General features: G+C 39.8%; 1 protein-coding gene across 2 annotated transcripts in view; it reads left to right on the top strand.

Annotated features, from left to right (window-relative positions):
* adar (adenosine deaminase RNA specific) overlaps window positions 1–16398 on the top strand; it is a 116557-nt gene that overhangs the window by 33162 nt on the left and 66997 nt on the right. For both annotated transcript variants that reach the window (XM_039763512.1, XM_039763520.1), the window contains exons 2-4: window positions 5204–6887; window positions 6977–7163; window positions 15026–15177. In XM_039763512.1, the coding sequence (XP_039619446.1) occupies window positions 5308–6887; window positions 6977–7163; window positions 15026–15177 (1919 nt within the window). In that variant the 5' untranslated portion in view covers window positions 5204–5307. The remainder of the gene's footprint in view (window positions 1–5203; window positions 6888–6976; window positions 7164–15025; window positions 15178–16398) is intronic.

Genomic DNA, 16398 nt, shown 5'->3' with positions numbered 1-16398 from the left:
ATATGTTAAAGTTAGTATTCGGATTTGGAGGATGCTCCGCCTCACCTACGTACACATTTTTATAGTGCAAGATTAGGGGTTTGTTCGTTGTTCTCAAAGGCACTGCTGTTCATTTTTTGCCACTTCTGTATGTATTTTGATCAACACAATCACAAGTGAATTTACAACTGTTGTCTAATTGAAATGGTGAGCCTGAAACAGGTGCTTGACCTGCATTGATTGACTAATAATTGTGCAACTTGTTTTATGCGAATTGTGCTACATTTGTTTCCTACTGTATGTGCGTTTTTATTTGTTCATTTTGTATTGTTTTTAATGATCCATGTTAACCCTTAACTTATTTTGTTGTGAAGGAGATTCCCTATTACCAACAGCGGATGCTTAGTGTGATTACCACAGCATGCTCAATTTCACCCATAGTGTATTCTATTTCTTGTAGTAGATAGATAGGTCTTGGGTCGAATTACATTCATATCTCATGCGAACAGCTCCAGGGATCACATGGTACTGCACTGAGACCACCCTTTTCAAAGGCTCTCAGTACAGTTGTTTTCATCCACACCAGGTGTGACTGGCTTTTTCACATCTAATTAAACGAAATGGACTTTTGTTGAAATCATACCAGAGAGTCTGGGCCTACAATTTGACAGAAAATTTATGCTAATGTGAAGTCATTTTCTTCTTTCGGCTGCTCCTGTTAAGGATTTCAACAGTTGGTATTCTTGCTCCATATCTTCATGTTATCTACATCTTGCTCTGTCACACCAGTCTCCTGCATGTCCTCTCTCACCACATCCATAAACCTTCTCTTAGGCCTTCCTCTTTACCTTTTGCCTGACAGCTCTATCTTTAACATCCTTTTCCCAATTTACCCAGCATCTCTCCTCTGCACATGCCCAAACCAGAGCAGTCTTGCCTCTCTGACTTTGTCTGCCAACCTTCCAGGCTGAGTCGACCCTCTAATGCATTCATTTCTAATCCTGTCCGTCCTCGTCACACCCAATGCAAATCTTAGTATTGTTAACTCTGCCACCTCCAGCTCTGTCTCCCGCTTTCTGGTCAATGCCACCATATCCAACCCATGTAACAAAGCAGGTTTCACTATCGTCCTGTAGATTTCCCTTTCACTCTTGCTGATCACCATCTATCACAAATCACTCCTGACACTCTTCTCCACTCATTCCACCCTGCCTGCACTCTTTTTCACCTCTCCTCCATAATCCCAGTTACACTGTACTGTTAATCCCAAGTATTGAAACTCATCCATCTTTGCCAACTCTACTCCCTGCATCATCACCATTCCACTATCCATCCTCTCATTCACACACATGTTCCTACTGACCTTCATTCCTCTCCTCTGTAGAGGATATCTCCACCTCTCCAGGGTCTCCTCAACCTGCTCCCTACTCTCGCTACAGATCACAATGTCATCAGCAAACATCATAGTCCAAGGGGACTCCTGTCTAATTTCATCTGTCAACCTGTCCATCACCATTGCAAATAAGAAAGAGCTCAGAGCTGATCCCTGATGTAATCCTACCTCCACGTTGAATGCATCCGTCATTCCTACCGCAGACCTCACCACTGTCGCACTTCCCTCGTACATATCCTGTACAACTCTTATGTACTTCTCTGCCACTCCTGACTTCCTCATATAATACCACAGCTCCTCTCGAGGCACCCTGTCATATGCTTTCTCCAGGTCCACAAAGACAAAATGCAACTCCTAGCTTCCATTACTCTTTCCCATAACTTCATGCTGTGGCTTATCAATTTTATCCCTCTGTAGTTAATACAGCTCTGTACATTCCCCTTGTTCTTAAAAATCAGTACTAGTACACTTCTCCAATCCTCAGGCATCCTCTTGCTTTCCAAGATTCCATTAAAAAATCTGGTTAAAAACTACACTGACATCTCTCCTGAACACCTCTATGCTTCCACAAGTATGTCATCTGGACCAACAGCCTTTCCATTCTTCATCCTCTTCATAGTTGTCCTTACTTCCTCCTTGCTAATCCGGTTCACTTCCTGATTCACTATCACCACATCACCCAAACTTCTCTCTCTCATTCTCTTTATTCATCAGCCTCTCTAAGTACTCTTTCTGTCTACTCAACTCACCCTCCTCTCTTGTAAGTATGTTTCCATCTTTATCCTTTATGACCCTAACCTGCTGCAAATCTTTCCCTGCTCGGCCCCCCTGTCTAGCCATTCGGTACAGGTCCCTTTCTCCCTCCTAGGTGTGCAAGCTCTCATACTATTAGCCTTTCGCCACCTCCCTCTTCACCTTGTGCGTTATCTTCTTGTACTCTTGTCTACTTTCAGTATCTCTCTGACTATTCCACTTATTCTTGGAAATCCTTTTCCTCTGTATACTCTCCTGTACTTCTCTATTCCACCACCAGGTTTCCTTTTCCTCCTTCCTCTGTCCAGATGTTACGCCAAGCACCCTAATTGATGTCACCTTTACTACTTCTGCTGAAGTTGCCCAGCTGTCTGGTAGCTCTTCATTGCCACCCAGTGTCTGTCTTATCTCCTCCCTAAACTCAACCTTGCTTTCTTCCTTTTTCAACTTCCACCATTTGATCATTGGCTCTGCCCTCACTCTCCTCCTCTTCTTATTCTCCAACATCATTCTACAGATCCTATGCTGTCTAACTACACTTTCCCCGGCTAACACTTTGCAGGCTTTAATCTCCTTCAGATTGACTCTTCTGCATAGGATATAATCTACCTGTGTGCAACCTCCTCCACCCTTGTACGTCACCCTATGTTCCTCCCTCTTTTTAAAAAAAGTATTCACTATAGCCATGCCCATCTTTTTTGCAAAATCCACTATCATCTGACATTCCTCTCCTTGACACCACACCTACCCACCACCTCCTTGTCTTCTCTGTTCCCTTCATCAATATGTCACTTGAAATCTGCTCCAATCACCACTTTCTGTCCCTTGGGTACACTGTCCTTCACTTCATCCAACTCACTCCAGAAATCTTCTTTCTCATCCATCGCACACCCAACATGCGGGGCATATGCACTAACAACATTCATCATCACACTTCCAATTTCCAGCTTCATAATCATTACTCTGTCTGACACTCTTTTCACTTCCAAAACACTCTTGACATACTGTTCCTTTAGAATAACCAATGCCCCATTTCTCCTCCCATCCACACGTGATAGAACATTTTGAATTGTTAACCCGGGACCCGACCGATCCGTTATGGAAATCTGTATTGTAGTCCGCATGTTGATCTGGCAAAATTTTAAACTGGATGCCCTTCCTGACATAACCCTCCCCATTTATCTGGGCTTGGGAGTGGCATGAAGAAACACACTGGTTTGTGCATCCCCTGTGGCTGGGTATATGCTAATGTGAAGTAGAGATTTCAGATTATACCAAAACTATTAAAAATATGTAAATATTCAAATATATTCAAACATAGTTTAAAAGTTCTAAGTGCTACTACATGTGCATTTGTATGCTTCATTATTATTTTTCCTTTTTTCATCTTGGCGGTTTGCATAGAGACTCCTCCAAAAAAAGGATTTCTTTGTGCATAGAAAGTGACATGATCAAAAGGGAAAGTGGAACCGGTACACTTCTCATGCCTGTAATGCATATATGAAACCCATTCAAAATTAGTCACAATTACTTAAGCACATTAAGCATAATCTCTCTTTAATTCCCACACCCCACTCTCTTCTCTAGCCCCCTTCTCTTTGTGTGCCTTTCCACTGGTGCAAAATACATGAAGTCTTTGCCCATTATTTTATACTAGGCTGGTCCGCCTTTTAAGGCGACCACTTCTTAAGGCAATTCAATATGTAGATCAATTTGATATTTTATACAAACTCATTAATTTGGTTATATTGCATTTGAGCGATATTACTTTAATAATCGTTGTTTCTGTTATTTTTGTGATGAAATTTAAACTTTTTTTCTATATTGAGGTCGCCCTTTTGAACCCCCCTGATATTTACTACGCGGTGAGGCATTTGTACTCCATCAACATTAATTATTTCCTGAGACATAATTTTGTCTATTTTTCCAGCGCGCAGCGCAAAAGCAAGGAGCGATGGGAGCACCAGAACTCTGCTCACATCATGTCGCTTCGTACCGCAAGCTGCAAGTAGTAAGTCTGTGATAAGCGGAATACCGCTACGCTTTCCACTCAGGGGACGGAAGGACAATCCTGATCGCTTTTATATAGTAAGAAAGAAGAAGAAGATATCGCACAGTCTGGTGTAGAAAATTGTCTTTTACCTGGAAAAAAGAAACTACAAATCCCATCATGCATTGCAAAATGGATGGGGCGTGTGTGAAACTCCGCGCCTGCGTAGCACTCATGGGACGGAAGGACAATCCCGACCACTTTTATATAGAAGGATAAGTTGTGGTTTAGTGAGTCTGTTCCCATTACAAAAAAGGAGCTTTCCGTTGCACAAAAGGAGCTTCTGAAAGTACTTAATGTTGCATTGTAATGGTCTTTAAGTATTTTCTCCTTAAATTTTTTTTAAAAATTTGTATACAACAACTTCAAATCATAACAGATTGAGAAAAAATATAACACATGTAACCTTAATGTTTCATTTCACCTTTGTTTAAGTTTTGTGTGAAGTCCGCAGCCTCCCAAAGACATCTGTTGGTTGAGGTTGCTAAGTATGCTTTCATACCATTGAAAAACTATTTAAAATTGCAACTTTAAAGCCATTGGATTTGGAGAGTGGAATTTTTGCTTGAATAAATACTTAATGGTCTTACAACAACTAATCAGGAATATTTTGTTTAAGAGTGAAATGGAAGAAGATCAGGAACAAAATGATACTTCTAGGGTGTGGAGAAAGCTTTAGAATATGTATTAATACACCTGTTAAATAAAAAGCAGTGCAAATAATAGAATGGAGATTTTTTTGTAAAACATTAGCAAAAAGGCATTTATGAGTAAAATATTTCAGTGTACTGCCAAAATTGTTTCCAGCAGGAATCTTATAGTCTTGGACATGTGAACTGCTGTCAGAGTCAAGCCCTGGCATGCTGCTTATTGGCAACACAAGGCCTGTGATACCCGGAATGTACCAAAAAAAAACCCAAATCATTTGTGTACCTTCTTTGCAAATTCAGTGTGGTTAAGGGGATTAGTGTGCCTTTTTTGTGTGCTTGAACATTGCTTAAATTATACTTAATTTATTTCTTTTGTAGGATTCTGCTAAGGAGAGATTGCAGTATCAAGAAAGAATTGTGGAAATCTCTTTATATCCAGTGCAGACGCACGTCGGCACACATTCTGAAATCCTCCACACGCTATGAACAGAGGTGGTGGCCGTGCAAGAGCATCGTGCCCCTCTTCTAACAATAGGAATCGTAGCCATTTTCACGGCAATCATAGTCGAGGATACTTGAATCATCAAAGCAACCTTTCTGCAGCTCGATTAGTTCAATTTAGTTCTACTCCAGATATTTTACCTAACACTGACTTTCACAGGCAGCAGGTCCAGTTTTTAACAGGGCAGAACAGTGAGGCACCACAGTACAGGAGGCAGCCATTGCTGCCAGATGCATCAATACCTTTCCCTCGGCAAGAGCAACCTGTTCAGTTGCCAACAGAGAGACACCCTACCTTCAGTCAAGAAAGCACTAATTGTAGCTCATGGTTCAACCAACAGGCCTATCATTCTAGGAACCACTTTTCAAATAATTACCACAATAAGACTCATAGAAACAGACCCTTCAGCAAGAGGAGGCAGCAGTTACCAGTTAATTCCCTAACTAATCATTTTCATCAACTGTCTATTAAAGAGGAAGACAACAATCAAGATATTTTGGGTATATTGGAAACTCTAGCACCAGGTGAAAACATTCCGGCCTTCAAAATTGCCAGGCAATTAAAAATTAAAAAGAAAGTTGTCAATAGATTCCTCTACTCTCTTAAAAGTCAAGGTCGTGTCCAGAGTGAAGGAGATAAACCTCCACTTTGGAGTTTAGCTCCTTTAAAGGTAGAAGGTAGGGCAGGGCCTGCAGCTGTACAGTCAGGAGAAAATATAACATTGGATACTCATTGCTGTGCTGTTAGCACTCAAAGTGAAGTATCTTCAGTGGTCTCCTCACAGAGTTTTGAAGAGGACAAAAGTAACGAAGAAGAAGAAGAGGAGGAGGAGGAAACCTGGGAGGAAGAATCTGAAAACAGCAGCAGTAGTGAAGAGACACAGACAGAAATTCTCAACATGTATGACATTAAAGAAAAAATATGTGAGTACCTGTTTAATGCAGGTAAATCTACTGCTCTCAGCATATCAAAGAACCTAGGGTTTAGAACAGCAAAGCAAGTAAACTCCACTCTCATTGAGCTAGAAAATCAGGGTGACTTAGATAGGGATCAGACCAAGAGCAATACATGGGATCTTACTGACAAGAAGAGGGAACGTATGAACCGGCATAAAAAAGCTGCTGATGTGCATGGGCAACAAATTTCTGCAGTGGCCACAGGACAAGTTCATTTTGAGTCCTCTGACATTCTTGATTGCCAGTCCGCTATTGACAGTTCAACAGATGTGGGAAATGGACAGCTTGTAGCTGAATCCTCTGGATTACCAGCTTTGGAGTCTAACACGAGTGCAAGCTCAACCTTGGCAACACCTCAAACAGCTGTTTGCAACAGCATGGAGGATGGTCAGTGGGCTTCTGATGACATTCCGCCATACCTGAATGCTATTACTGCAGATCCAGGATTCCCTCGCAGCATGGTACAAGGAGGTGGACCTCTGCAGAAACTTCTAGAGGTGCGCTGTAAAAACCCAGTTAGTGGACTTATTGAATATGCACAATACATGGGTCAAAATTGTGATTTTGTGCTGCTGAACCAGACTGGGCCCTCCCATGATCCCAGGTAAATTCTATTGTAACACACACTAATAATATGCTTGATTTTTCTAACTTTGGCATAGCTTTAGTTTCTCACTGAGTTGCTTCATTCAGATTTCAGATGCAGGTACTGCTGGGTAATCGGAGATTTCCAGTAGCAGAAGCAAACAGCAAGAAGACTGCAAAGAAGGATGCAGCAGCAAGTGCCATGAAACTGCTTCTTAAGGAAGCAGAGGTCAGCAGCGAGTCATGTGATATCTCAGATTCAGACAGTATGGAGCATGTCACAGGAGCCGATATAGTAAGTACCCACAACAAAACTTTAGTTTTTATATTTTATGATTTATATGTTGTAATTGATGCATTAATGAGGGTATTTAATCGCTTATTCAGATTGCCTTTTTTGTTACTATCCTGAACATGCTAAAACTGTAAGCATAAAATGGTGGATTTAAACTAGCACTGGGATATACAGTGTATAATGGATAAAAAAGTTATCGCAATATTTTTAAATCTCATTTGATTCTTATAATTGTTAATGATTTTTACATTAATTTAATGGTGCTCAATTGTAAATTTGCATGTTTTTTTGAAACCAGAAGAACTCAAAATGTTTACTATGGTGTAATCTACAACACAAAATAATTTCTTATCAGATTTGACCAGATTTTCTTACTGGTGAATAAAACTAGTGAAAAGTATAGGCAAAATAATAAAAAAGAAAAAGAAAATTATACATTTTGAAGACCATTTGGCCATGTTTATATCTACCAATGGTTTTATGAAAAAAGCAAGGCTTTTAACATTCTTCAAGGCCTTCATTTCTGCTAGCTAGTTACACAACATGTATGGTGTATTAGCCTTTCATGCGTTTGGCAGTGTGTGTGCTTTCACAATGTTAAAATGACTAAAATTTCTGTTAGCTAGTTCTGGCTCTTTGCTTATTGACTGTAGAAGAGACCTGCATTCTCACAAAATCTGACTTAATTCTTTACAGCTTGTGCAGGGGGAGCTTGAGGAATTAAAATAATTTTAATTATTATTTTTTTTTTTTGCTCATTACATAAATCTTACATTCCTCTAAACTACTGTTTACTGTTTAGGGTAGTAATGAGAATGAAGATGCAGTACAGAAACTGTACCTGTACTTGACTCGTGAGAAGTTGTTCATTCCCAAAAGCAGCTTGAAAAAATGTTCCTAACATTGAAAAGACTCCTAAAATCGCTATTTTAATTCCATTAAAATAAAATCATTCACATGAGAGTCATTTTCAATAGTTTTTAGTGAGTGAAGAAACCAGCTACCATTTTGTTGTTGCAATATCCTCTACATCATTCAGAATATCATGAATGGTAAAGACTATCCATTATTACTACTTTTATGCATCACAAGTAAATGTATGTGATTTGTGTATGTTTAAGAGCACAATTGGTTGTGACTTGTAATTGTTTTAAATTGTAATGCTTGGATGAGATTGAGGCTTGGATATCCAAGAACTTTCTTAAGTTAAACAGCACCAAAACTGAAACTCTTTTAATTCGTATCCCCCATCAACTTCGTTCCTCCATAAATTGTATTATTTATGGAGATACTATTACTTTCTCCCCTTCTGTTACTAATTTGGGTGTCAAAATAGACTCCCTATTCACCTCCGTATTGAATACAAACTTTGTTTGATCACTCATCAGTGTATCCATTGAAATGCTCCACAATATCTTAAGGAACTTCTTATATTGCAGTCCACTTCAACAAACCTTTATCTTGCAAATGCCTATCACCTTCACCCCCCTCTGACTAAACTTCGTGCAGTGGGTGACTGAGCCTTTGCTGTTGCTGCTCCACGGCTCTGGAATGCCATACCAGAGAATCACAACACCGCAGATTGTGGGCTGTTTTAAAAAACAGTTAAAGACTTTTCTATTTAGGAAAGCATATTAACAAAATTGCCTCTAATTATTGTTTTATCTTTGTTTTTATCTTGTTGTGTCTTTGTTTAATTGTTTTTTTATGTAGAACTTTGAGGTTTACTACAAATGTAAAGTGCCTTAAATAAAACAAATTATTATTATTATTGATGTTTTACATTTGAAGGTCAGGTCAGATTGGGGAATGTGGACTGGTGCAGTGTGTTGCCGTACCCACAACATGATGAAACGGCTCAGGATCCCGATTGGTAACCCCCCAGGCAGAAATACGGTTCAATTGTACCCTCCAGAACTTACTGTAACTGCAGCAGCCAAGTGTTACGTGGGCATCATCCCCTTGGACTAGTCCAGCTGCTTGGATCCTCCCCATAGAGGATCCTGCAAGCCTGATCACCCTTGGGGAATCGTGCCACATGGCCATAGTATCGTAACTGACACTCAAGAGGTTATTAAAGGCCTGTATCTTGGTTTTTATCCTGGACATTCACAAGCCCAGGCACTCAGACTCCTTGCTCAGTCTCTTAAGAGTCCTGATCAGAGCCTCCATTGACTTTGTGAAGATCAGAGCATCGTTTGCAAAGTCAGGATTAGTGATTCTTTCTTCACCAACAGATGCCCTATAGCTGCTGGACGCCACCATCCTGCCCAACACCAGTCCATGCAAGCAATGAATGGAGTTGGAGCAAGAACATGCCCCTGATGAACCCCAGAATCAACTGGGGAAAAAACTCAGAATCTCTGCCTCCACTCTGCACAGAACTCTCAGTACCAGTGTACAGACAGTCCATAATATCCAGCAAAATGGGGGGATCCCGTGAAGCCTCAGGATGTCCAACAGGGCAGCTTGATCAACTGAGTCGAGCACAAAGGCTGCAAAGAAACTTTGCCATTATTTGCGTTTGCGGTCAATAAGAATCCTCAATACCAGGATGTGGTCAATGGTAGACTTCTTAGGTGTAAAACCAGACTGGTCTGGTCACTGGCAGGTGAGCAAGTGATCACAGATCCTGTTGAAGATGACACTGGCAAGGATCTTACCCGGCACCAAAAGCAGTGTTATCCACCTGTAGTAGTCACAGTCCAAGCAACAACTGTTCCCTTTCCAGATAGGGACGACAAGTTTTGTTTTCCAGTCAGTTGAGTTGACGCCCATCTCCCAGTTTGAAGCAAAGATTGCTTGTAGCGACAGTAGGAAAGCTTTACTACCAGCCTAGAGAATTTCAACCCATATACCGCAGATCTGTACAGCCTTTCCTACCCTCAGATGGTTTACTACCTGTGCAATCTCGGTGAGATTGGGTAGTTCACAGCTAATTGAAGGATCATTTACAAGAACTGAGGATCCAGAGAAATCCAACATCTTAGCCGGATGAGTTTGAATGAAGGAATTAGAAATAATTGCAAAGTTAATCAGCTTTTAACTCTGCCCCATACACAGCCCAGATGAAGGAAACAAGGCTTTCATATTCAGTCTCTAAATGTAACAGACATGGCTACAGTTGATCCATTTTCTAACCGGTTTATCCACTCAGTGTCACAGGAAATATTTCCCAATTCCAGATGTGCTAGGTGTGAAGTGGAATCAACCTTGAATAGGCATTACTGTTGCACAAATCTGCACTTAACTAATTTGGGGCCAGTTTTCACCTACCTGTCTGTAATATGGGAGGAAAATTCGAATATCAAACAATAAACTGGGCACAGTGCCAACTATAGATTTAGGAAGTAAAAATTGACACAAGTTTCAAACCAAGTGACTATCTTTGTATATGTGGCTACAGTAGCAAAATAATCTACTCTGTATTCTGATTCCAAAATAAACTTTTATTTAGTTTCAAAGCATCAACATGGCTCACCTTTGATACGTTGAGGCATGAGGCAAAACCCTATTGATGTGTATTGCATTAATGAAAGTGCATAGAAGCAGGGTTGCGTAAACTGCATATTTCATTATTAAAAATGAATCTGCAAATATTGAATTTGTGCTGTTCACAAAATTTAAATTAATTTCACTTGTTTAGTAAATAAATATACTGCTCAGAAAATTAAAGGAACACTTTTTAATCAAAGTATAGCATCAAGTCAGTGAAAGTTCTGGGATATTGATCTGGTCAGTTAAGTAGCACAGGGAGTTGTTAATCAGTTTCAGCTGGTTTTGTGTCAAAGAAATTAACAACAGGTGCACTAGAGGGCAACAATGAGATGGTCCCCAAAACAGGAATGGTTTAACAGGTGGAGGCCACTGACATTTTCCCTCATCATCTTTTCTGACTATTTTTTCAGTAGTTTTGCATTTGGCTACAGTCAGTGTCACTACTGGTAGTATGAGGCAATACCTGGACCCTACAGAGCATGGGTGTCAAACTCCGGTCCTGTTGGGCTGTAATGGCTGCAGGTTTTCATTTTTTTTTTTTTTTTTTATTTATTAATTTTATTATAATCAATACATAGTAATCAAGTTTTTACAAAAAAAAATTATGCTAAGAACAGATCGATCCCCACCCTTGAGAGAGAGAGCAAGCCAAATGGTGTAAAATTTAAGGCTTGTAAAAAATACCTAAATCAACAAATTCTCTGTGCTTTATAAACTCATTTCAAAATATTACTGATTAGATCCTGCCATGTTTTGAAAAAAGTCTGCACAGATCCTCTAACTGAGTATTTGATTTTTCCAATTTTAAATAATATAACACATCGGTTTCCCACTGACTTAAAAGAGGAGAGTTTGGGTTCTTCCAGTTTATCAGAATAAGTCTGCGTGCCAACAGTGTAGTGAATGCAATCACAATTTGTTTGTCTTTCTCCACCTTAAGACCCTCTGGAAGAACCCCAAACACAGCTGTTAATGGGTTAGGAGGGATTGTGAGTCCAAGACTGTCTGAGAGGTAATTAAAAATTTTTGTCCAGAATAATGTTAATTTGGTGCAGGCCCAGAACATGTGACCCAGTGAGGCTGGGGCTTGGTGCAACGTTCGCAGGTTGGATCATGCCCTGGAAACATTTTGGAGAGTTTTAGTCGAGACAGATGTGCTCGATATATAATTTTGAGTTGTATAATTGTATGCTTTGCGCATATGGAGCTTGAGTGAATTCTCTGCATTGCTACTTTCCACTCCTTTTCTGATATATTAATTGAGAGGTCATTTTCCCAGTGTCCTCTTGGATCTTTGAAAGGAAGGGATTGTAAAAGGATTTTATATATTGTAGAGATGGAGTCTAACTCCTTGAAATTGAGCAATACTTTTTCCAGCGTGGATGAGGGTGCAAGATGAGGAAAATCTGGAAGGTTCTGTTTAACAAAGTTCCTGATTTGAAGATAGTGAAAGAAATTTGTAGCTGGAATGTTAAATTTGGACTGTAATTGTTCATAGGATGCAAAGGACGTTGTCTATATAAAGATCTCTTAACAAGTTAAGTCCAAATTTTTCCAGATATTAAAAACTGCATATGTTTGTGAGGGTTGAAAGAGGTGGTTCTTTTGCAGGGGTGCCACAGAAAGAAGCTTCTCCTTCTTAAAATGCTTTCTACATTGGTTCCAGATTCTAAGTGAGTGGAGCACAATTAGGTTATTAGTGTATTGCCGATAACGTGTGTTTATTGGAGCGCAGAGCAGGGAATACAAAGAAGTACTGCAGGATTTTACTTCTATTGTGGTCCATGCCTGTGTATGTTCTTCTATTTGTGTCCAGGTTCTTATCGCCTGTATATTTGCCGCCCAGTAATAAAACTGGAAGTTAGGTAGAGCCATGCCACCTTCTGCCTTTTTGTCTTTGTAGGGTCGCTCTTTTGATGCGTGGATGTTTAGAATTCCAAATAAATGAGGTTATTGTTGAATCTAATTGCTTAAAGAACGATTTATTAATGTATATTGGTATGTTTTGAAATAAAAAAAGGAGCTTAGGAAGAATAGTCATCTTAACAGGTTTTCATTTTAACCACCTTCTTAATTAGTGACCTGTTTTTGCTGCTAATTAACTTCTTTTGCCTTCGTTTTAATGAACTCGACTCGGACCCCTTAGTTCTTTTTTTTTTTCCTTAATTAGCAGCCAAACAATAATGAGACACAAAACAAGTAAACAGGTGACCAGCTAATCACATTATCTGAACATAAAGAAAGGTGAAGGTCTCGGTAAGATTGATCTCTCAGGTCAATAATCAGAAACAGAAAATCAACAGTTTTGGAAATGTCTGCTGTAGCAGAATGAGAGTAGCAGCAAGCCGTGGAATTAAATAATGGGTTTAATTAACAGCAAGAATTGGCTTCTCATTAAGGAACTGGTTGGAGTTTGAAGCCCCAGTTTAATTGGCATCTGTTGGCTCGTTTAACGTCTCATTTCTGTTTGGCTGCCAATTAATGAAAAAAAGAATCAATTGAGAGGACTGAATCCTTAAAAACAGGGCTATTAAAATGAAGGGAAAAGGAGTTAATTAGCAGTGAAAACTGGTCACTGATTAGGAAAAGGGTGAGAATGAAAATCTGCAGCCACTGCGGCTCTCTAGGCCCGGAGTTCGACACCCGTGCTACAGAGGTTGCACAGGTAGTCCAACTTCTCCAGGATGGCACATAAATACGTACCATTGCCAGAAGGTTTGCTGTGTCTCCCAGCACAGTCTCAAGGGCATGGAGGAAATTCCAGGAGACAGGCAGTTACTGTAGGAGAGCTGGACCCTTAACCCATCAGCAGGACTGGTATCTGCTTCATTGGGCAAGGAGGAACAGGATGAGCACTACTAGAGCCATACAAAATGACCTGCAACAGGCCACTGGCGTGAATGTCTCTGACCAAGCAGTCAGAAACAGACATCATGAGGCCCTACATCCTCTAGTGGGTGCTGTGCTTGATTGACATTTGCCATAGGATACCAGAATTGGCAGGTCCACCACTGGTGCCCTGTGCTTTTCACAGATGAGCGCAGGTTCACCCTGAGCACATGTGACAGACATGAAAGGGTCTGGACAAGCAATGGAGAATGTTATGCTGCCTATAATATTGGTCAGTATGAACATTTTGGTGGTGGGTCAGTGATGGTCCGGGGAGGCATATCTATGGAGGGGGACACAGACCTCTATAGGCTAGACAACGGCATCTTGACTGCCATTAGGTATTGGGATGAAATCCTTGGACCCATTGTCAGACCCTATACTCTTCAGTAAGTGTTACTAATCAGCAAATGTTTCCTCCATATACTAATTAAAGCATACCCTACATCCTAACAACAGCTAATGTCATAGATCTGACAAAGTGATTTTCTGACAAACCTGCTTTGAACATTATTTTTGTCTAGAAGCATCTTTATTTTGTAAATGGATAATGGGTTCACTTCCCGGGTCACCCCTCGTGGAGTTTGCATGTTCACCCTGTGTCTGCGTGGATTTCCTCCAGGTACTCCGGTTTCCTCCCACAGTCCAAAGACTTGCAGGTTAGGTGCATTGGTGATTCTAAATTGTCCCTAGTGTATGCTTGGTGTGTGTGCGTTTGTGCTCACCCTGCGGTGGGCTGGCGCACTGCCCAGGGTTTGTTTCCTGCCTTGCGCCCTGTATTGGCTGGGATTGGCTCCAGCAGACCCCCGTGACCCTGTAGTTAGGATATGGTGGGTTGGATAATGGATGGATGGAAATACCCTGAACAATTTTGGTAAACATTAATTCACATGGTGCTGATATAGCAATGTTTGGATTTTAATTTTTTAATGTTTATTTAAAGAATAATTATTTTTAAGTAACTGAACAGTAATGTCAGAGAATACAGTAGATGGACATGGTAAAATAAATCGAGTAATCTATTATGATCATGTCATTCTTTATAAACTCATTGTTTCTTAGATGTGGATGAGTCTGAATTTCATTATACTGCACATCAGCCACTGCTGAAAAGAGCCAAGCAAGTACCTTCAACTTTTAGGAACTGCATAGGAATTAGACAAAAAAGTAATCTAGGTTGCAGAATATCAAATCTGTTGTAAGTGCGGCAGTGGGTTTTAGAGCTTAGGCTCTATGAATAAACCCTGAACTTGTTTGCTGTTTATTTCATTAATTGTCGCAATACATACAAGTAATGACCATTTTCTTAGAGTGTTTTCTCTTGGTAAGACGGTATAAGATTGTAACAAAGAGTTGTTAAAAATGGGGACCAAACAGAAATGGTTTGTCCATAGTAATGCAAATATTTTGCTTTTGTTTATTTTAATGACTTTATTTTTCTTAGATTTTATACTTTTTTCCCTTTCTGTTCCCAGTCAGCTGCTGAAGACCCAGTCCAATCCCCTACTTCAAAGTATGTACCTGTTGGGAAAAATCCAATTAGTATGCTAATGGAGTATGGACAGAAGACTGGGAACTCCTGTGAATTCTTGGCTGTGTCCCAACATGGTCCCTCTCATGATCCCAGGTACCTAGAGGTGTTTTCCTTGTAAAGTGTCTAGTCCAGAACCATAGTGTTTCAGGCATGTTTTGTAGGGCTGCCAAATTATCCAAAAATAAGATTTGAATATTCAAATAAAAAATAATTAAGTTTTCGAATATATTCAAACTTACTTGTACGTTTTGTATGTTTTTTTATACTTTTATCATTATAGTAATGGCAAACTCAAACAGCGAAAAAAAATAAAAAATTCAGCGGTACTCTGCCATCTGTTATTTAAATTTAATGGAATCTGGTGTTATTTTAGGAAAATTTATGGGGGCTTTTACAGGAATACAATATGCTTTTAAAGAGTGGGAAGACTGTACATGTCAGATCATTATGCATTCTCCAAAATGAACAGTGTTAAGTGTACTTGATATCAGGGTTATCTTTTCATTTAAAATGCCAAGTTTGACATAAACTGTGTAATACTGTATTGGAATACAAGAGTAGCACATCTATAATGCATTTCCACATTGACATTAACACAAGAATTACCAGAGCCTACGAGAAAACTCGTAAATCCGGCCCACCTTAAATCCATTCGCACCTCTCCATCAGCGTCTTTTGTCCTGTAAATGTGCCGATTAAGACAAGCAGCAAGCAGCCGGCTATTCCATCCCCCCACCATCGCAGAAAGTTCACAGAATTCCCCCACCTCATGCCTTGTTTGATTATCTGGGAGTGAGTGAACTGCTGGAATTTTAGAGGGGAAATAATAGATCGTTACTTGGAACACATGCATTTCATGCGAGTTCCCTTTCTACAGTAATCTGTGTAAACACATTGTTAAAACAGAAAACTTTTTCATATTTTAGTAATAAATATTACAAAATGTAGGCATAAAGTGTAGAATGTGTGAAGCCTGAAGTCCAAAGATCAAATAAACACTTTTATAAAAGGTTCAAGGACAATACAACAGCTTTCGTGGCGTAGCGGTAAGATTTTCGGACTTGTAATCAAGGGGCCACCGGTTTGATCCCAACTGCCTCCTATATTTGCCATTTTCAGTAGTGAGCTGCTCTTATTGTTAATATTATCCAGTAGACACATACATTTGGTTTGCATCTGTAACAGACCATGTACATTTATAGTACTGTACTTGTAAAAGTTACCTTTTTTTTTTTAAACTTTTATTCTCTCACTCATGATCACGATACATACTACTACCCTAGGGATCGGATGCTGTTAGTTTTTATTTGAAAC

The sequence above is a fragment of the Polypterus senegalus genome, chromosome 1 (genome assembly GCF_016835505.1).
Source record: "Polypterus senegalus isolate Bchr_013 chromosome 1, ASM1683550v1, whole genome shotgun sequence".
Taxonomy (NCBI): domain Eukaryota; kingdom Metazoa; phylum Chordata; class Cladistia; order Polypteriformes; family Polypteridae; genus Polypterus; species Polypterus senegalus.
The sequence above is the reverse complement of the archived record's forward strand: the minus strand, read 5'-3'. Positions and strand labels throughout refer to the sequence as shown.